At 42.2% G+C, this 22,706-nt stretch overlaps 2 protein-coding genes across 8 annotated transcripts in view; one reads left to right on the top strand and one right to left on the bottom strand.

Moving 5' to 3' along the window:
• KCNQ1 (potassium voltage-gated channel subfamily Q member 1) overlaps window positions 1-22,706 on the top strand; it is a 348,594-nt gene that overhangs the window by 135,135 nt on the left and 190,753 nt on the right. The window lies entirely within an intron of this gene.
• Window positions 1-22,706, bottom strand: part of LOC309668224 (uncharacterized protein) — a 128,929-nt gene that overhangs the window by 58,088 nt on the left and 48,135 nt on the right. The window contains exon 2 of one of the 3 annotated variants that reach the window (XM_082477753.1): window positions 3,918-17,350. The exons of the other annotated variants lie outside the window; for them this stretch is intronic. Within the exon in view, the coding sequence (XP_082333879.1) occupies window positions 17,347-17,350 (4 nt within the window). The 3' untranslated portion in view covers window positions 3,918-17,346. Of the gene's footprint in view, window positions 1-3,917; window positions 17,351-22,706 lie in introns of those variants that run through there. 3 annotated transcript variants of the gene reach the window in all.

The following is a 22,706-nucleotide window of genomic DNA, read 5'->3' as shown; positions in this document are numbered from 1 at the left end:
ATGTGGGATCTTCCCAGACCAGGGCTCGAACCCATATCCCTTGCGTTGGCAGGCAGATTCTCAACCACTGCGCCACCAGGGAAGCCCAGGCATCTCTTGATTATCTTTTTTCATTTATATTGTGACTATCCTGATTCTTGTCATGACAAGTGATTTTCAGTTGTACCCTGGAAATTTTAGAGATTATAAGACTCTGGATCCAATTTAATATTTGGCTCTGGTTTTTTGTTGTGGTGATTGTGGCTTTTTTTTTTTTTTTGGTTGTTTGTTTCTTGTTCTTTTCTTAGCAGACAGTTCTCCTGTTGAGGTGTAGCAAGAAGGCTGGGTGAGCATGCATATACAGCTTCCCCCTGTGCTCCCCAGCAATCCCACTCCAGAAGATATAGGGCAGTGCCTTACACTACTTCATTGTAGACCGGTGAGTGGAAGTTCAGCTTCCCTTTTGTCCCACTGACATCTTCCCAGTGAAAGTGGGGGCACCAACTCACACTGTCTCGTTGCCTCTGAGTTGGGTGTAAGATCACCTCCCCAGTGGACCATGCTGCCGGGTAGAGCACTCAGCTTCTCACTGGGTCCCTGACACCAGAACAGACGAGGTCATTAAGCAGAGTTCCACATAGCCCATGTCCCACCGCCTCATTCAATGATAGTAGTTATGTAATAGTTCAGTGCTCCACTCTTAATAATTGACAAAACAAGATAAAAAATCAAAGGATATAAAAATCTTGATATAAAAACTTGTACTATTATTTTACTGTTGAATTGTCTATTATTGTTGAATTGTCTATTTCTTTCATCAGTTCTGTCATTTGTTTTTTTTCATGGAGCTTTTATTTATTTATTTATTTTTTATTTATGGCTGTGTTGGGTCTTAGTTTCTGTGCGAGGGCTTTCTCTAGTTGCGGCAAGTGGGGGCCACTCTTCATCGCGGTGCGCAGGCCTCTCATTATCGCGGCCTCTCTTGTTGCGGAGCACAGGCTCCAGACGCGCAGGCTCAGTAATTGTGGCTCACGGGCCTAGTTGCTCCGTGGCATGTGGGATTTTCCCAGACCAGGGCTCGAACCCGTGTCCCCTGCATTGGCAGGCAGATTCTCAACCACTGCGCCACCAGGGAAGCCCCAGTTCTGTCATTTTTTGTTTCATGTATTTTAGGACTGTTGTTAGTTGCATATATAATTTTTATTTCTTTATAATTTTTAATTTTATCTTATAATTTTAATTTCTTCCTGATGAGTTGACCCTTTTATCATTATAAATTCCTCATTGTCTCCAGGAATATAGTTTATTTTAAAATCTATTCTGTGTGATATTTAGTATAGCCACTCCAGCTTTCTTGTGTTTAGTGTTTACATGTCATCTTTTTTCATCCTTTTTCTTTGAATCTATTTGTGTCTTTGAATATATAATTTATATATTGTAGGCAACATATGCTTGGTTCTTGTTCTAGGCAGTCTGGCAATCTCTGCTTCTTTAGTGAGTGTTTAATTCACTTGTAGTTAACATAATTATTGATATGGTAGGATTTACATCTGCCATTTGCTATTAATTTTGTATGTCTCATGTCTCTTCTCATTTTGTTCTTTTCTTCCTCCTTTACTGCATTCTGTTGTATTAATAGGTATGTTCTAGTGTGCCATTCTTTGTTAGTTTCTTTTTCCTATTTATAAAGTTATTTTCTTATTAGTATAATCTGGGGATTACAATAAGCATCGTAACTGAAAACAACATGCTTCAGGTTAATGCTAAATTATCTCTTCAAATAATATTTTTCCTCCCTTTTATCTCCTTCCAGGGACTTTAATTATGCATACATTGTCACTCTTAATGGTATCCAGCAAGCCTCAGAGGCTTTGTTCAGTTTTCTTCATTCTTTTATATTCTTCGGAATGAATCATCTTTATGGATCTATCTTCAAGTTCATTGATTCTTTCTTTCTTCTGCCAGCTCAGATCTGCTGTTTAGCCCCCCTAGTTTTTCATCTAAGTTATGCTTTCCACTCCAGGATTTCTACTTGGTTTATTTTATAATCCGTATCTCTTTTATTTATTTATTTATTTATTTATTTATTTATTTATTTATTTATTTTTGGCTGTGTTGGGTCTTCGTTTCTGTGCGAGGGCTTTCTCTAGCTGCGGCGAGCGGGGGCCACTCTTCATCGCGGTGCACGGGCCTCTCACTGTCGCGGCCTCTCTTGTTGCGGAGCACAGGCTCCAGACACGCAGGCTCAGCAGTTGTGGCTCACGGGCCTAGCCGCTCCGCGGCATGTGGGATCTTCCCGGACCGGGGCACGAACCCGTGTCCCCTGCATTGGCAGGCGAACTCTTAACCACTGCGCCACCAGGGAAGCCCCCGTATCTCTTTATTGATATTCCCCATTGATGAGTCACTCTCATCGTACTTTCCCTTCATTCATTTACTGTTTTTTTTTAGTTCTTCGAACAGATTTATAAAAGCTGCTTTGAAGTCTTGGCCTAAGAAGGCCCTCTCAGGGATCCTTGCTATTGACTGCTCTTTATTTCTGTTTAAGGGTCACACTCCTTGCTTCTTTGCATGTCTCAAAAATTTTGGTTAAAAATTGATCATTTTATATAATATAGGAATTCTGTGTTCCCATTCTTCCCCCTAACCAGGGGTGATTGCTGTTGCTAGGGGTTTTGTTTGTTGACTTGTTTATGCCTTGCCTGCACTATTTGTGTAGTCTGTGTGTCATGCAGCATATGGCCACTGATGTCTCTGCTCAGTTTTTGTTTTTGTTTTTTAATTCTTATTTTTGTTTTTAAGCCTGGCTTCCTTGGTGTCACCCCTGGATCTGCATAGCCTAGTGGTGAGGCTGAGTGGTCAGTTTTGTTGAAATATCTTGAGCCAGTGAGGCTTCTACGATTTGCTGAGGTGATCTTTGTATGAGCTGAGATATTCATTCAAATTCAGGTAGTTTACAAGTCTTCCTGGCTTTTACTTTCTGCTTGCACAGGGTTTCACAGTCAGCCAAGGATACATGATAACAAGGGTTCTCTCTGGTCTCTCTTGAGAAGGATGTGCAGTCTTCCAGATTTCAGGGATCCCTTCAAAATTTTTTTCTGGTCTATTGCTTGCCCCAACCAATACTGCAGGCTTCAGGAGCTGTGATGTTGGCCTTGCCCAATTATTTTCCACTGAGATCACTACTGTTTGACAATAATGCAAGGGTTTTTCCATGGAGCTCCAAATCAAGTTATCCCTCTTTGTTGTCACTGAGACTGAAAGTTCTTAAGGCTACTGTGCCACTGAGCTTGGGTGGGGAGATGGGAGCAGCCCCAAGTTAAACTGACACAGACCCTGCTGTTCCTACCAAGGTTTAGTAGTTCTTTCTTGAATAAACACCTTTCAATTTGTTATATGCCTTTGGTTAACTTCTGGAGTTCTTAAATGACTGTTTTTTTTTTTTTAATTTTGTCCAATTTTGTCATTGCTCTCTAGGGAGAAGTTTTGTCAAGGTCCTCATTACACCATTCCAGAGGCATCCCACATCTTGCTGATTTAATTTTGTTTGTTGTATACGTAGAACATTAATTTACTTCCAAAGTCAAAACTATACAAAAAGGTCTACTGAGAGAAATGTCCTTTCTTCCCGTATCCCTCCCATCCTATTTCTCCCCACCTCTTGTTGGTAACCAATTTCAGTGTTCTCTGGTTACCAGTAGTGTGCGATTGCGTGTGTGTTATCAAACATATGTCATGGTTTTCTCATTTCCTCTTCTTCATTACAAAAAAATGTGGTCTTCTGTATGTGCTCTTTTGTACTTTGCTTTTGTCGCCTAGCAGTATCTCCTAGAAATCAATCAATCTCCATTCATACAGAGCTTTCTCTTCCTTTCTTACGGGTGCATGATATTGCTTGGTGTGTACATAGTACAGTCTTTTCAACCAATCTCTTATACTTGCATGCGTAGGTAGTTGCTGGATAGCAGCTATGCTCCTCATTCTGTGGTCAGCACTCTGGTTAGCCTCTAATATTTTGTAATTGCAAATAATGCTGCACTGAATAATCTTCTGCATATTTTTTGCATATTATTGGAGGTGGATCCTTAAGGTAATTTCCTAGAAGTGGGATTGTCGGGTTGAAATATAAATACACATGTAGTTTTGTTAAATATTGCCAAATTCCCCTCTATAAGGCCGGTGCCATTTCGATTTCACAGCAGCAGTGTTCCCACACAGTCTCACTAAAGGAGTATGTTATCAAGAGTTTGAATTTTTGTGGGACCTGATGGATAAGACATGGTATCTCAATTTAGATTTACCTTGCATTTATCTTTTTATGAGTGAAATTGCAATCTTTTCATAAGTTTAAGGGCCATTTTTATATACCATTTCCTGAAATATCTGTTTATATCTTTTGCTTATTTTTCTATAGTCGTCTCGGTTCTTTACTCCTTACATTTTAAAAAATTTTGCGTATATCATGGCCATTAGGCTTCTGTTGCAAAGATTTCCTTCCATTTTTGTCATTGTCTTTTGATTAAGATTTTTTTCTATGCTAAAGGTTTAGTAAATCTGTAGTCAAATTTATTTATCTTCTCTTATTACATCTAGATTTTTAGTCACAGTTGGGAAACCTTTTTCCTATGCTTAGTTTGTAGAGGAACTCACTCCTCTTTTCTCCTAGTATTTGTGTAGTTTTATCAAGGAAGTGTCCATTCATTTGTATTTTCACAAGAGTTTAGTTAGGAATGGATGATGAATTCCTGGAGGTAATCATGTTTCTTCTCAAACCTATTAATATGGGGAAATATTTAGGATTTCTGCATCAGCATTCATAAATAATATTGGTCTTTTTATGTTCTATTTTTATCAGGTTTATTTATCGGTGTTACATTTGCTTATAAAGTAGATTTGGAAGGTTTCCTTCATTTTCTGTGCTCTGAAACAATATATGCAAAATTTGGACTCTTTGTTCTCTAAAAGATTTTGGTAGAATTCTCCTGTGAAATCTAATGGATATCACACTTTCTTTTAGGGTAGTTCCTTGATAAAATTTTCTGTTTATTTTTTGGAAATCAGGTGTTTAAGCTTTCTATTTCTACTGAGATCAATTTTAGATAAATTGTGTTTTACAAGGAAATTATCCATTTCATCTGGGTTTTACAAATATTTTGCATGGAATTGTACCAAGTAGTTTGTTATGATATTTAAAATTTCCTCCACAACAATAGTTACTTTCTCTTGTTACTTCTTCTGCATATTTGTGCTTTCTCTCTTTTCTCCTTAATTAAATAGTAGTTTGTCTATTTTTTTAACCAGGATTTTTATTTTATTAATTTGGTTTACTATTTTACTGGTTTCTGCCTCATTAATTTCTGCTTTTTTCTTTGTCTTTGCTATTTTCTTCTTTGTGCTTTCTTTTGATTTACTGTAGGTTTGGTTTTTTTTTTAGCTTTTTGAATGGCTAATTTGTGTATTTTTATTGATCTGTGTATTCAGACTTATAAATGTGTGCTCAAGAAGGAATATTCTCTATTCCTGTGGTATCCTGTTCCATATATATACAAAAGACCTGACTTACGAATTATGTTCTTCAGATCCCTTATATCCTTGCTTTATTTATCCATCCACTTGGTCTGTCGTATGAAAGTAGAATGTGACTCTCGCATTATTAATGTCTTTATATTTTCCCTGCATATCTAGTAGTTTCTGTTTTATGCAGGTGGTATTTATTGCATAGTTACTCATAATTGTTGTAACTTCATTATGAAATGTGGCTTTTAGCATTATAAAGGATCCTTATTTGTCCCATTTAAGCTTTTTTAACATTAATTATACTTTTTCAGTATGCCAGAATCATAACCTGTTTTCTTGGTGTTTACATTTATCTGGTGAATCTTATCCATTCCTGCATTTTTCAGCATTTTAATCACTGAATTTTAGATGTCTGATTTTTAAAAATTGCATGGAGTTGATTTTACTTTATGAGCCGATTTGAATATACTTTTCTTTTGAAAAGCATGTTTTTAACTCACATTTATTAATATAACTGATAAATTTGATCTCAGTTCCTTTCATATTATCACATATTGCAATTATTGCCTGTATTATGACATACTGATTTTGTTGCTCTGTGTGTCTGCCTTGCTTTTTCATAAATTATTTTGGTATTTAAGGATGTTTATACTTTTTTTTTTTTTACTAATGGTTTCCTTCGTATTACTAATCTTGGTTTAATCCCCCTTTTTCTTTCTTTATCCTATTTGGTATGCCACATGGATTCCTATCTATCAGATGTATATGTCAGTTTTATACACTACATCTAATACATACTTACTATATATACACTGTTTCATTGTCTCTTCCTTTTCCTCCCAGATTTGTATTCTTTCTATTTTGCAGGGACATATGATGTTCGTGTATTATTATTCAGCCATGACTCTCTCCAGGTCTTCATCTAGTTCTATAACTAAATATATAGAATGTTTACCATCAGTTCTTTTGCCAGAGTTTTTCCAGTCTCATGGCTGGATGAAGCCTATCCTCTAGTAACTTGCTTAGCAAGGGCTCATGTGTACAATATTTTGTACATGTGTAAAACTGTGTTTCTATCACCTTGATACATGAAGTTCAGCTTGACTGGCTATAAAATCCTTGGTTTGTAGTACTTCCTTAAGTTTCTTGAAAATTCTGCTCCACTTTGTATATTGTTTTTGTTAAGTCTGTTGCCTTTGTTATTTCATCTTTTGCTTGGAGGCCCTAAGGATTTCTTCTCTATTTTTAAAGTCTAGTAGTTTTACCAGGAAGTTTCTCAGAGTTTATTGTTCCAGGTCAGTTTCCTTGGTACCCACGTGGGTCCTTTCAACATGTTAGATTTTATTGTATTTATAGAATTTTTAACATATGCCTTTAAATATTATTTCTATTGTTTTTCTTTTCTTCTTCAGAGACTTGAGTTATACGCACATTGGACCCCCTTTGCTTATCTTTCACTTCAACCGTGGTCACTCTGATGCTATTTGTCTTTCTCTCATTTTAATTATCTTAGCTGTTTTCATGCTTTTCATCTATTTCTATCTTTAGTTCAGTCACCTCTTGTCATTTCTTATTTTTATTTATTTTTATCCATTTCTGTTTTTACGTGATCTTATTACTGATTCAGGTATGTTTTCATATCCCAAATGTTGAGAATATTTAATTTGGTTGGGAATGTTATTTATAGTCTTCTTCAGCTTTATGGTTAGATTTTGGAGGAGACTTTTATAAGCAGAAAAGTTTTTATTCTCATTTTCTGATATTTTTTTTCTCACAGTAGTATTATATGAATGTAGTCTGCTTACTTATATTCCCATGTACTTAGTGGTCAGAGTTCCTAGTTCAAAAATGCCGTCTTCTTTCAGGCTTGTCCTCTTTTAGGCAGCTGCATTTCCAGATACTGCTGTCCTGGGGTACGTGTGTGAGGTAACTTCCATGTCTTGCTTTTCTTTAATTCCTGCAGGAGTCTCTTTCACTTCCCGCTCTTATTTCCTTCTTTACCTTCATGGTCATGCCACTTCTCTATTTACCTGAGCCTCCCCAAGACGTGATTCTCTGAGACTGCCACTTCTAACCAGTCACTTCAAAGCCCTTCCTTGTTGCTGTTGCTATGAACTGCCTATTTCTGTCCTGCATTCTCCATTTTGACACCTAATGCTGGACTTTGTTTTCCTGGGGGTAACTGTGTCTGTGCTTCTTTGAAGTCTTCCGTGGCCCCTATTTTTTTTTAATGAGGTGAAATCTACATAACATAATTAATCATTTTAAAGTCAAACAATTCAGTGGCATTTAGCACATAATCCAGGGTCGTAAAGATTTACCTCTGTGTTTTCTTCTAAGAAATGTGTGGTTTTAGCTCTTATATTTAGGTGGCTGATCCATTTTGAGATAATTTTTATATGGTATGGGGTATGTGTCCAACTTCATTCTTTTTCCTGTGTCCAGTTGTCCCAGCACCATTTGTTGAAGAGCCTGTTCTTTTACCATCAAATGGAATTGGTACCCTTTGTTGAATATCAGTTGACTATATATGAGGGTTTATTTCTAGGTTCTCTATTTTATTCCATTGGGCTAAATGTCTACTACCCTTATGCCAGTACCACATTATTTTGATTAATATAGCCCTGTGTATGTTTTGAAATTGGGAAATGTGAGTCTTCTGAGTTTGTTCTTTTTCAATCATTTTTAAGCTATACTAGGCCCCTTACCCTCCATAAACATTTTAGGATCAATTTTTTCATTTCTGCAAAAAAGACCATTAGAATTTTGATAGGGATTGCATTCAGTCTGTGGATCACTGGATAACATTGCCATCTTAACAATATTGAGTCTTCCAATCCATGAACATAGGATGTTGCTCTATTTATTTAGGTCTTTAATTTCTTTTAGTTTTGTAGTATTTGGCATAGAAGTCTTTCACCTCTTTGTTAAATTTATTCCTAGGTACTTTACTCTTCCTGATGCTAATGTAAATGGAATTGTTTAAAACTTTCCTTCTCCGATTGTTCATTTCTGGTGTATAGATACACCAATGATTTCTGTGTGTTGACCACATGTCCTGCAAGTTTTCTGAATTTCTTTATTAGTTCTAATAGGTTGGGTTTTTTTTTCTTTTGTGGATTCTTTGGGATTTTCTATGTAGGATCATATATATGTGAATAAAAATAATTTTACTTCTTCCTTTCCAATTTGGATGCTTTTTATTTATTTTTTTGCCTAATTGCTATGGCTAAAACTTCTAGTACACTGTTGAAAAGCAGTGGTAAAAATGGGCATCCTTTTGTTCCTGGTTTTAGGGGGAAAGTTTTTAGTCTTTTCACCATTATTATGTTAGTTACGGGTTTTTCGTAAATGCTCTTTATCATGTTGAGGAAGATCCCTTCTTTTCTTAATTTTGTGAGATGTTTTTTTGTGTGAGAATTTTTATCTTGAAAGGTTGTTGGATTTTGTCAAATGCTTTTTCTGTGTCAACTGAGGTAATTCTATTACTCTGATGTATTACTTTGATTTTTCTTATGTTGAACCACCCTCCCATTCCTGAGATAAATCCCACTTACTCATGGTATATAATTCTTCTAATATGCTGCTGGATTTGGTTTACTAGTATTTTCCTCCAGGTTTTTTGTTTGTTTGTTTTTGCATCTATAAGGGATATTGGTATCTAGCTTTCTTGTGGTGTATTTGTGTGATTTTGGTATCAGAGTAATATTCATCTCATAGAATATGTTGCAGTGTTCCCTCCCTTCTGTTTTTCTGTTAGAGTTTGAGGGACTGGTGTTAATTCTTCTTTACATGTTTGGTACCATTCACCAGTGAAGCCCTCAGGTCCTAGACTTCTCTTCACTGTGAGGTCTTTGATTACTGAGTGATTCATACTTTTTACTTGTTATAAGTCTGTTCAGAATTTCTGTTTCTTCTTGAGTCAGTTTTGTAGTTCATGTGTTGCTAAGATTTTGTTCATTTCATCTTGGTTATCTAATTTTTTGGAGTACAGTTGTTCATAGTATTCTCTTATAATTCTTTTTATTTCTGTAAGGTCAATTGTAATGTCCCCACTTTCGTTTATGTTTTGATTTGCATCGTCTCTTGTTTTTTCTTAGTCATTCTAGCTAAACATTTGTCAACTTTGTTGATCTTTTCAAAAATAACCAACTTTTTGTTTAGTTGACTCTTGTTTTTCTATTCATTTCTCCACTCTCACATTTATTATTTTCTTCTTTCTGCTAACTTTGGGTTTAGTTTACTTTTCTTTTTATAGTTCCTTAGGCTGTAAAGTTAGGTTATTGAAAGTCTTTCTTCTTTCTGTATGTAGGAATTCATAGCTATATTTTTCTCCTTGAGCACTGCTTTCATTGCATCCCATAGGCTGTGGTATGTTGTGTTTTCATTTTTGTTCATCTCAAAGTATTTTCTAATTTCCCTTGTGATGTCTTCTTTGACCCATTACTTTGTAACGAGTGTGTTGTTTAATTTTCACATATTTGTTAATTTTCTAGTTTTCCTTCTATTATTGATTTCTAGCCTCACTCCATTTTGGTTAGAGAAGATACTTGGTATGATTTTAATTTTTAAAATTTTACTGAGACTGCTTTGAAGCCTAACATGTGATCTATCCTGGAGAATATTCCATGTGCACTTGAGAAGAATGTATTCTGCTGTCATTGGGTGGAGTGTTCTACATAAGTTGGTTAGGTCTCCTTGGTTCATAGTGTTGTTCAAGTCTTCTGTTTCTTTACTGATCTTCTGTCTGGTTGTTCTATCTATTATTGAGTGTTAGGTATTGACATCTCCAGCTGTCATTGTAGAACTGTCTGTTTCTCCCTCCAGTTCTGTCAATGTTTGTTTCATGTACTTTGGGGCTCTGTTGATTGATGTGTACATGTTTATAATTGTCACATCTTGATGAACTGACTTTCTTCCTCAGTACAAAAAGTCAACTCCTATACAGTTCCATCCCCCTCATGTTGTTACTGTCAGAAATTACACCTTTATACATTGTATTCCCAATAACATAGATGTATAGATATTGTTTTATGTATTTGTCTTTTAAGTCATGTAGGAAATAAAGAGGAATTATAAACTAAGGATATGATAATACTGGCTTCTATGCTTACCTATGTGGTTACCTTTTCTGGAATTCTTTACTTCTTTGTATGGGTTTGAGTTACTTTCTAGTGTCCTTTCATTTCAGCCTAAGGAACTCTCTTTACCACTTTTTTGTAGGGCAAGTCAGCAAGCAAGGAACTCCCTTAGCATTTGTTTATCTCAGAACATATTAATTTCTCCTTCACTGTTGAAATAATTTTGCTAGATATAAAATTCTTAACTCGGGACTTCCCTGGTGGTCCAGTGGTTAAGACTTCGCCTTCCAATGCAGGGGGGTGCAGGTTCGATCCCTGGTCTGGGAGCTAAGATCCCACATGCCTCGTGGCCATAAAACCAAAACAGAAGCAGTATTGTAACAAATTCAGTAAAGACTTTAAAAATGGTCCACATGAAAAAAAAATCTTTAGAAACAATTCTTAACTCAGTTTTTGATATTTGTTTTCCTCTTTAAGCACTTTAAAATTTTTATCCCATTCCCTTCTGGCCTCCATGCTTTCTAATGAGAAATCTGCTGTTAATCTTACTGACTACCCCTGTATGTGATGAGGCACTTCTCTCACTCCTTTCACAATTCTGTCGTTATCTTTCAACAGTTTGATTATGATTTGTTTCTTGGAGTTCACTGAGCTTCTTGGAGGTTTAGATTCATGTCTTCCATCGAATTTGAGAAGTTAGCTATTATTTCTTCAAATATTCTTCCTTCCCCTTCCTGTCTCACCTCTCCTTCTGGGATTCCCGTTATGGATATGTTGTTATGCTTGATGATATGCCACAGGTCCCAGAGGGTCTGTTCATTTTTCCTTCCGCTCCTCAGACTGGATAATATAGATTGACCTATCTTCAAGTTCCCTGATTTTTCTTCAGCTCAAATATGCTAATGAAACCCTCTAGTAAGTGTTTCACATCAATTGTTATACTTTTCCAGAATTTAATTCCTTTTTATAATTTCTCTCTTTATTGACATTGTCTATTCATTCATACATCATTCCTTTAGTTCTTTGTCTACAAGTTCCTTCAGTTCTTTGAACATATTTAAGAAAGTTGATTTAAACTCTTTACTAGTAAGCTCAGTGTCTGTACTTCCTCAGAGATGGTTTCTGTTAATTTCTTCTGTGAATGAGCCATACTTTCTTGCTTCTTCACGTATTTCATAATTTTTGGTTGAAAACTGGCTATTTCGGATATTATATATATAACTCTAGACAGTAGATTCTTTCCCCTTCTCAGGATTTTTTTTTTCTTGCTATGAGCTGTAACTGTTTAGGGACTTCTATTTTTTTGACATCTGTATTCTTTGCCATGTGTGGTTTCTAAAGCCACTGTTCCGCTTGTGTTCAGCTGGTGTTTTGACAGAGACTTCCTTGAGTGCCAGGAGTCAGAGAGAGGGAGAGGAAGGAAAAAAGTGAAAGAACTCTCCCAGCCTTTGCAGTTTAGCTATGTGCTGGGGCAATCCTTCAAGATTTGGCCAGGCTGTTTACAACTCTGCCTCCGCCTTCACTTCCTGTTTGAGGTGGGCACAGAGATGAGTCAGAAGTGAAAGCTTAGTGTGTTCTCAGGACTTTTCTGAGCATGCATCCTGCCCTGGGCATGCTCTTGACTTTCTCAAGTTTTCAGTGTTACACAGGTGTCTTAGAATGGCCTGATTTCTCAGAGACACTCTTCCCCCAGCCTTTCCTCCCAGGCTTTCCGTGCTCTATTGTACGCCTTAACTGTAATCTTTTCCCCAGGTGGCTGTGATTTGTTTGCCTCCCTTACAGTGTTTTCAAGGAATGTCCACCATTTTCATTTGAGAGTTCCCTTGTAGAGGAAACAAGGGCAATCACCTTCAGGCAGCCTCCAGACAATACAGAACGGACACATTGTTTGAGCACAAGATCTGCTCTGCTCCCTTCAGAACCAGGGATCAGGGTCCCATACTGGGAATGTGGGCAGCCATCTTCAAGACTGCTAGTGAGTGGGGGACGGGGTGTTGCAAAGACAAGTAAAAATGCCAGAGAGCTTTCCTATCATTTTTAAATTGCCTGTGTCACGGTTGGGTGTTCACTTGGGTGCCGTAAACCTTTGACTGCTTTCTAGAGTTCTGACAAAGTTGACTCTGACAGATTTTACTTCATTTCTCAACGTTTCTGTGAAGGGAAGGCTCCTCAGAGGTACCTACTCCTCCATTTTTGCTGAGGTCGCTCGCTTTCCTAATGTGTTTGGACTGGGCATTTTAAGCCTCATCTCCTGACTTTTCATCTGGAGGCTTGCAGTGATGGGCAGGTGGCTATAGCGCTGTTGGACTTTGGTTCATTTCTCCATTCACAGGTAATTTGAAGGCCACAGTACTCTGTTTCCTAGTGCTGCGAAAGGCATGGGTCGTGTATGGTTTTATTTGCACTCCTTGTTGGTTTTATGCTTTGCGGGGGAGGACACGTATGGAGATTTGAAACCAGAGGGAAGGGGAGTGGCATGCCGTTTTGTCCCCTAAACTGCCTGGAAACCTTTTAAAATTATGCCTTTTTCTTAGCGCCTATGTCTAATCCATCAGCGGGCCTTGTCAACTTTCTGCACTTTGCCCGCTCCTTGACTGCTCTGCAGCCGCCTCCCTGGTCAGAGCTGCTTCCACTTCTCTGCCTGCGTTGTTCCCCTCCCCTCCTCACCGATCCGCTTCCTCTCCTGCCTCCTCTCCTCCATTCTCCGCACGGCAGCCCAAGGGAGTTCGTTAGAGCAGACCTTGCTGCTCTCCTACTGAGAGCACGCCAGCAGCTTCCCGTCGCGCGGTCGTGGGTCAGTTTCCCTGGATCCGGAGCCCACCCTGGGAATCCGTGTTGCAAGTCGCTCGTTGGGGGAGAGCTCTATGGTGGGCAGCTGGGAAGCTGCAGAGAACACTCCTCGGAGTTCTTCCACCAGCTGCTCAAGGAGCTTAGGGTGTTTATCTCTCACTGCCGAGAGCTGCCTCTCAGGGGGTTCGTTCTGCGTCACTTCTGGCCTGCCCTGTGTGTGGCTCAGCGGGCCCCCGAGGTCAGAGATAGCGCTCGGGAAGGCATCTGGCAGGATTGCATTAAGAAGCCTTTGGTGCTTATGGAACGTGAGTGCTGAGGGTACCTGGGTGGGGCCCCTGTGCTGCCTGTGTGTCCTTGAGAACAGGGATCACGTGTTCCTTACCTCTGTGTCCCTAATGCCTGCCATACGGCAGGGTCTCCGAGATTTGCTACGCTGTCGGACCCAGCTGGGGTCTCGGGTCTCCCACAGCCAGTCAACACCAGCCATGTGGCCCTCTGCTGTCTGCAACAGGCTGCTTCCTCAGTAGGCGCCGTCCCCGTTTCTCCATGCTTTTTCTGATTATTGGAAATTTCCTCATGTTCGGCCCACTAGGAGGCCAGCAGCATTGGAATGGGGACTCCGGGGCCACACCAGACAGAGGCCACCATGTCTCTTCCTGAAGCGGTGTTTGCGCAAACTCGGTGGGGGCGGTGTCGTAGCTGAGAGTCCCCTGCAGGGCCCCTTGCCCTCTCCTTGCCTCCCGGTGCTCCTGCAGCCAGCAGGGACCGGGTGGGGGAGCCAGGCTGAGCTGATTATTTTTGACATCAGTTGTTAACATAATTTTGATGTTAAGCCTCCCCCCGCCCCCAGCTCTGGGGTGGCTCTGACTGTGTCCAGGCTCCGGCTTGGGGAGCCATGGGGAGCCTCTCGGCCCCGGATCTGGCCTGGCTGGGAGGCGGCCTGGGAAGGGACCTGTGTTTCTCAAGCCCGCGCCCTCGGGGCCTGGGGGTGGGGCCCAAGCAGATGTCTGGATTTGGTAGCCAGGGCCTGGAGCCGGATGCTGAGAACGGGGCCTGCAACTCATTTCCCCATTAAACATTCTGAGAACATCTGCACCGGTTTCCAAGGCTTCTCCCTCACTAATTGCTTTGATTATTGTGTGAAGTTAAGAACTGGCACATTTCCGCGGTGTTGTGATGAAGGTGAAAAGATCGCTCTTAATTAGATTAAAAACATTTTTTTCTTCCTCTGTAATTTTGCCTTGAAAATCAAGGCCATTTTTTTTTTTGTTTTCTTCATCCAAAGACCTCCAGAAACTTTCCTCCCCACCTCTCCAGAGGTTTCTTGGGAATGTCCTGTGAGCTCAACTCTTGGAGAAGACAGTGCTTAACCCAGATTCCATTGTATATTAACGTTTCCCGGGGCTGCTCTTGCTGCCGGGAACCGTCCCCTGGAACTGTGTCTTAGGAAACCTGGACGGTGACTTCCCGGAGCGTGGAGACCCCGGAGGGTCGACCGAGTTGTGTGGGTGGCTGCGTGGCTCCGCTTCCGTTTCCTGTGCTCACTCGGGGTTGACCCTCTCCTGCCTCTGTTGCTGCTGTCCTCCTCAGCGCCCCCGCTCTTTGGACCCCACCCTTGGTCCCGCAGAACCGTTTCCTTTCCCTCTCAGATGTGTGTGTGTGCCGAGGCCTGTGAGCCCTGTGGTGAGGGGCAGCGCTGGGGGCAGGGGTCCTTGGTGCCCTCATCTCTGGGAGTGTAGAAAGCCCAGTGTCCTCCCCAGGGTTGGTCAGGATTCCCCAGGTCACCTTCGACTCTGTCCACATCACCGTCGTGCTCATGTCCAATCCACGCGGCATGCCCTTGACTGGATGTGAGATCCAGCACGTTCCACAGTTTGCTTTCAACAGCCTTACATAGCAGCGTCACAGCAGCAGAGAGCCGGCCTCCAGCTCTAGGGAGCCACTTTCTGAGCGCTCCCTGGGCCGTCACAGAGGTAGCTTCTCCCCACCGGCTTTTGTCTTGTGCCCCCCCAAGGCACCGTGCGGGACGTGCGAGTAACTCAGCTCTTGTGTAACCTTGACTCCTCAGACCCGTCCCCTTGGGCTCGTGCCACACCCCCAAGTTTGTCACACACATTCTTGAAGATTCTCTTGGTAACAAATGATGGAACCCCAACTCAATCTAGCTGAAGCACAAAAGGGACATTTTTTGGCTCACACAACTGGACCCAGCTGTTTCAGACACAGCTGGACCCCGGGGCTGGGATGATCTCGTTTGCTTGCTCTCACTCTCCCCCTTCTGTGCTCTCCGCCCACCCGCCTTGTTCCCTCTTCTTCTCCCCCTCCCTCTCCCCATTGCCCCCTGGGATGGCTGTGTCCTCAGGCAGCCACTTTCTGAAGGGGGCAAGATGGCCACCAGCTTAGCAAACCCAGCAGAAAGAGGCCATCTCTTTCCCCATCATATTTGCCGGAGTCTGGGGCCAGGCTCTCATTGGCCCCAACAGGGGGATCAGCCATCCTCAGACCTGCCTTTGTGCCTCTGAAGGCCAAGGCCTGGGCCACAGGCCCTCTCTGGGGATGGCCAGTGAGTACCCGAATCCTGCAGCCTTGGGAGTAGGGAGAGAGCAGCCCCCCAAGGAAGATTCGAGAAGCTGTTCGCAGAAGCCAGGCCTAGCTGCTGGGCAGGCAACAACAACAGGTGTCCACTCAAGCAAGGTATTTTCCTAAGCGGAACTGGGTGCCAGCTGTGAATAGGCATTTTCACTCCACTCTTTGCCCTGTTCCTGGCAGCTGTTGTGGGAATGGCTTTTACACTTTCTGTCCGTGTCCCTTACTTCTCGCCTCTGAGTGGAGACACAGGTGGCGACGCGGCAGTGCTGGCTCGTGGTCTGTGAGCCGGGCATGGGCAGCTGGCACAGACCTGGGGCCGAGGCTCAGCAATGTCACGCAGGGTCTGGCTGCAGCTGTCCGGATGCCCTGGGGAGGGGGTTCTCGTTCACAGTGCAGGATCTGCAGGGCTTTGGCAAATCCGCCAAGAGGGGGTGGATTTGGGGGGTGGGGGCGAGGCGGGTGGGTGGGAAGGGGCTTTGACTTGGGAAGGACAGGGGCAGCTTCTGTTCATCCCTGTGGAGGGAGCTGGCTTGGGGAACACGCCTGTGCCAGGCCCCGGAGGGATACGGGGGCGGTGGAAGGCGAGGTCCCCATGCCAAGGAACTTGCACAGACCTGCGGTCCAGGCACACATAAGCCCTGCACCCAGCCAGAGGAGGGGACAATCTCTAGAGCCTTGGAAAGCTTTGTGAAGGACTTGGGTTACACCTGGGAGATTAGGCAGGATTTTAATCAGTCACCAGCAGGAGGGCTAGGTGAAGACCCAGACACCAGAGGGACTCTCCCTGGGGCAGAGGGCAGTGGGGATGGGCTGGGGCCTTACAGCAAGTTTGACTTGGTGCTGAAGTCCTGGCCTAGTCTGTGTGACCCAGAGCATGAGTTTTAGCCTTTTTAACCTGTTTGCTTGTCTAGAAATGGGAATCAAAGCTGCCATCCCACAGAGTTGCTGTGACAATGAAATGAGGTCATGACTGAAGCAGAAAATGGGGAAATGGGAATTCCCGTCATGCATCTCGTGGAAGCCAAGTGCGTCCCAGTGTTGGGGACAAGCTGGACTTGCTGGGAAAGTGAGGGACTCGAACAGGCAGGGGGCGGGGGCTGGACGGAAAGTCAAAAGAAGTGAGACCAGGTGCTCCTGGGCACAGAAGGTTTTGGGGACGTTTGTGGTAGGAGAGGGCGCTGTTCAGGCACGTGGGCAGTTCCAGGCCAGGTGGAAGGACAGAGAATGCTCCGACATACTCTGACGTCAGTCCAGGACGAGATGCGCAGGACCGTGGGACGGGGCAAGGCACAGATATGGGAGACTTCCACAAAACACTGTTTCCTGACTTGAGAAAGTATCATCCGAGATTGAACACAATAAGGAAGGAAATGAAAAGCATCCAGTCTCTTCACCTAAAGACAAACAGTTAATATTTTGATCAGTTTCCTTCCAGTCTTTTTTCTGTGCCCATATTTTCAGATCACCCTATTAAGCAGGGCCACTGGCTGGAAGGAAAAATGCTGCGCTGTTTGGTTCCTGTTCTCTGGAGAGAGGGTGAGACTTGGCAGCCGGTGTCGCCAGCTGTGGTAGTCGCCACGCCAGAGGCTGCGTTCGCCATCCCAGACCTCCCATTTTCCTAGAAAACAAAATTGTTTTGTTCTGCCCTGAAAACTTAGGCCCAGATTCTGGCCTTGACAAGGCAAAGGCAGCCAAGGAATTAAAGCATTGACAACTGGGATTGTCTTATGAAAGTGTGACTTCATTGTCGCCAGGATGCAGTGCTCTTTTTCCCAAGGTCTGGCACTCCAGATGGCTCACCTAGCGTAGCTCCGGTGCCCTCCTCGGGGCCTGGGTGTCCAGATGAGTTGCCCTGATGAGTCCACCATGGGCTCGGCCCGCTCTGCAGTTGCGAGGCCGGGGTTGTGGGGTTTTTCACATCTTTGTAAAACACCCATCTCAGCCTCCTTGAAGTTGGGGATGACAAGCCAGGTCTCTTGGGACACAGCGCTTAGCACAGAGCTTTGCCTGAAGGGGCGGCGTGCCGCTGCGTCTGCCAAGGATTCACATCTACCCCCCAGCCCCTGCCACACTCCCTGTACCTTCTTGCAGGGGCCTGACCAGGCTGCGACGGCGGGTGGGTAACGGGGAGGGTCTGCAGCCTTGATTGCTGCCTGCCTGCGGTGGGGGAGGCATACCCCACAGTCTCTGACACAGAAGCTGGGCAAAGCAGTGCCATTCCTGTTGACTTGGAAAAACCAACCTGTGGAGCCCCTCTCTTTGCCCCTTGCTGCGGGGACCCTCTGTGCTGTTCTCAGGATTAAACCAAACATCACACATTCTTTTCTGGCAGGTGCAGGCCCCACCCGCTCCCAGCAGCCAACTGATGTGCACGCTTTAATTTCCTAAAACACCAGGGCTGGGCCTTTGTCAGGGGTCAGGTGGCTCACCCTTGGCCCTGGGGCTTTGGAGATGGCACTTGTCATCTCGGATGTTTGGAAAGCAGTCCCACTTTCCAGCCACTGCTCTGCTGTTCCTTCCTTCTGTATACAAGTGATGCAGACGTAGAAATATGTATTTGTGCTCGTTTTTCCTTTCCTTTTTTTTTTTGAAAGAACATTTGAATCCTGGATGAAGTTCTAGCTCTGTCACTTGACGACTGAATAATATAACCCAGGGTACTTGAATCTCAGCCCCGAATCTCTAAAATGGGGGCTGTAAATGTTCCCGCCAGGTCCCAGACCTGAGAGCCTTTGAATGCACACGCATTCTTCAAGACTTACCCGTCACTTTCCTGTGCTCTCCGAGAATGTCACGGGCAAACAGCCCTTCACTCGGAGCCCTTCTCCAGGGTGTGACTAAGTAATGTCTGTGCGGTTTCCTGCTGGAAGTCTGCCCTCGCCCCCATGGGCTGTGAGCTCCCTGAGTTTATTTACATCTCTCTGATTGCTAGTCAGGCACAACACCTTTCCACATGTTCATCGGCCATTTGGATTCCTCTTTTGCGATGTGCTTGTCTGTTGCCCCATTTTTCATTAAGTTGCTAACGTTTGTCTTATTGATATGTAGGAATTCTTTATATTTTGTGGGTACTCTTCTTCTGTGGTTGTCTTTTGACTCTTAAATGTGTTGTTTGATGATTAGGACTCAGGTTTAATGTAGTTGAATTAATCAGTCTTTTCCTTTATGGCCACTGCTTACATTTTAGAAAATCCTTCCAAACCCTGAGGTCATGAATCTGTTCTTTTAGATTCAGTCAGAAAGTCTTTATAGTTTTACTTCTCTTCATTAGTCTTCAGTTGCCTGGAATGGCAAGAATGAAATGTTGACGTATGGTGTGAGGTGAGGGTCCTAGTCAACCTTCCCGTGTGGACGGCCAGCTATCCCTGAATATCCTCTTCCCGCTATGTGCAGGCCACCTCTTATACACAGCAAGCCTCCAGATGTGTGGGGGCTATTTCTGGACAGTCAACCCTGTCCCCTTGGGCTGTTTGTCTCTTTCTGCATTAGCACCAGACCACCTTAATGACTCCTTACTTTGTAAGAGGTACCGATGTCTGGTAGAGCAAGTTCTCCTACCTTGTTGCTGTTCAAGAATTTTGTTGATTCTTGGCTTTTTGCACTTCCAGAGCAATTTTAGAATCAGCTTGCCAAGGTTCCAACACAGAAACCGTGGGATTTTTATTAAGATTTGGGGAGAATCTTTTCACTACTGAGTCTTCTAGTCAATGGAACAAAAGCATATTTCTCCATTATTTATGTCTTCTTGAATGTTGCTCGTTAAGGTTTTATAATTTCTCCTTAGAGTTCTTGTATGTCCTTAATTACATATTAAAATTTTTTGTACTACTGTATACAGGCTTTTTTTTTTTTTGCTTTTTATTTTTACAGAAGAGACAAAAATAGTACGGCTTTTTTTGCACTCTCACCAGCTTCCCCTAATGTTAGCATCTTATATAACCATGGTACAGTTATCAAAACTAAGAAATTAACACTCAACAGCACTAGTAGTTAAGCTACAGTTTAGTTAATTTATCTGGATTTTCCCAGTTTAACTACTAATGTCCTTTTTCTGTCCCAGGATCCATCATTACATTTAGTCAGGTCTGCTTAGTCTCCTCTGATCCGTGAAGGCAAATGTTGGTCCCTCCTTGTTCCTCATGACCTTGACACTTTTGAGGAATACTAGTCAGGCGTCAATGTCCCTCGGTTTGGGTTTGTCACTATTTTCTCAGGATTAGACTGGTGTTATGGGTTTGGGGGGGGAAGAATGCCACAGAAGTGAAGTGCTTTTCTCGTTGCACCATATCAGGGTACATGATATCAACATGGTTTGTCACTGGTACTGTTAACCTTGACCCACTTGGTTAAGGTGGTGTCAGCCAGCCTGATTTAGTATTTTTCCCTTTCCACAGTCTAGTCATGAGAAGGGGGTCACCAAGTCCTGCCCACACCCAAGGGGAGGGGAGTTACGCTCTACCTCCTGCATGAGAGAATATCAAAGCGTTGGTGAACATATGTTAAAACCACCACAGCAATGAATAAATATTTGAGAGGAGATGCTTTGAAGTTTCTCCTTAAAGTTTCACCTACTAATTTTAGCATTCATCCCTGGATCTGCCTGTAGCAAATATCACTGTGGCGTTCTAATGGTGGTTTTTTTCCCTCAGTCTTTCTACATTTATTATCTGCAATTCTTTTATAAGGAAGATTTATCCCTCTCTTCCAATTATCTGTTAATTTATATCAGTATGGACTCAGGAATATTTATTTTTTTGAGCTATAATCTAATACTATTATTTTGTATAATATTTTTTTTTCTTTTCCTGTTGAAGTCTTTTTTTTTTTTAACATCTTCTTTGGAGTATAATAGCTTCACAGTGGTGTGTTAGGTTCTGCTGTAATAACAAAGTGAATCAGCTATACATACACATATATCCCCATATCCCCTCCCTCTTGCGTCTCCCTCCCACACTCCCTATCCCACCCCTCCAGGTGGACACAAAGCACCAAGCTGATCTCCCTGTGCCATGAGGCTGCTTCCCACTAGCTACCTATTTTACATTTGGTAGTGTATATATGTCCATGCCACTCTCTCACTTCGTCCCAGCTTACCCTTCCCCCTCCCCGTGTCCTCAAGTCCATTCTCTACGTCTGCGTCTTTATTCCTGTCCTGCCCCTAGGTTCTTTAGAACCATTTTTTTTTTTTTAGATTCCATATATACGTGCTAGCATACGGTATTTGTTTTTCTCTTTCTGACTTACTTCACTCTGTATGACAGTCTCTGGGTCCATCTACCTCACCACAAACAGCTCAATTTCGTTTCTTTTTATGGCTGTGTAATATTCCATTGTATATATGTGCCACATCTTCTTTATCCATTCATCTGTCGATGGACACTTAGGTTGCTTCCATGCCCTGGCTATTATAAATAGAGCTGCAATGAACATTGTGGTACATGACTCTTTTTGAATTATGGTTTTCTCAGTGTATATGCCCAGTAGTGGGATTGCTGGGTCATATGGTGGTTCTGTTTTTAGTTTTTTAAGGAACCTCCATACTGTTCTCCATAGTGGCTGTATCAATTTACATTCCCACCACCAGTGCAAGAGGGTTCCCTTTTCTCCACACCCTCTCCAGCATTTACTGTTTGTAGACTTTTTGATGATGGCCATTCTGACTGGTGTAAGGTGATACCTCATTGTAGTTGTGATTTGTATTTCTCTAATGATTAGTGATGTTGAGCATCCTTTCATGTGTTTGTTGGCAATCTGTATATCTTCTTTGGGGAAATGTCTATTTAGGTCTTCTGCTCATTTTTGGATTGGATTGTTTGGTTTTTTTTTGATATTGTGCTGCATGAGCTGCTTGTATATTTTGGAGATTAATTCTTTGTCAGTTGCTCTGTTTGCAAATATTTTCTCCCATTCCGTGGGTTGTCTTTTCATCTTGTTTATGGTTTCCTTTGCTGTGCAAAAGCTTTTAAGTTTCATTAGGTCCCATTTATTTTTGTTTTTATTTCCATTTCTCCAGGAGGTGGGTCAAAAAGGATCTTCCTGTGATTTATGTCATAGAGTGTTCTGCCTATGTTTTCCTCTAAGAGTTTTATAGTGTCTGGCCTTACATTTAGGTCTTTAATTCATTTTGAGTTTACTTTTGTGTATGGTGTTAGGGAGTGTTCTAATTTCATTCTTTTACATGTAGCTGTGCAGTTTTCCCAGCACCACTTACTGAAGAGGCTGTCTTTTCTCCATTGTATATTCTTGCCTCCTTTATCAAAAACAAGGTGACCATAGGTGCATGGGTTTATCTCTGGGCTTTCTATCCTGTTCCATTGATCTGTATTTCTGTTTTTGTGCCAGTACCATACTGTCTTGATTACTGTAGCTTTGTAGTATAGTCTGAAGTCAGGGAGCCTGATTCCTCCAGCTCCGTGTTTCTTTCTCAAGATTGCTTTGGCTATTCGGGGTCTTTTGTGTTTCCATACAAATTGTGAAATTTTTTGTTCTAGTTCTGTGGAAAATGCCATTGGTAGTTTGATAGGGATTGCATTGAATCTGTAGATTGCTTTCGGTAGTATAGTCATTTTCACAACGTTGATTCTTCCAATCCAAGAACATGGTATATCTCTCCATCTGTTTGTATCATCCTTAATTTCTCTCATTGTCTTATAGTTTTCTGCATACAGGTCTTTTGTCTCCTTAGGTAGGTTTATTCCTAGGTATTTTATTCTTTTTGTTGCAGTGGTAAATGGGAGTGTTTCCTTAATT

The sequence above is a fragment of the Balaenoptera physalus genome (genome assembly GCF_965194825.1).
Source record: "Balaenoptera physalus genome assembly, chromosome: 10".
Lineage (NCBI taxonomy): Eukaryota > Metazoa > Chordata > Mammalia > Artiodactyla > Balaenopteridae > Balaenoptera > Balaenoptera physalus.
The sequence above is the reverse complement of the archived record's forward strand: the minus strand, read 5'-3'. Positions and strand labels throughout refer to the sequence as shown.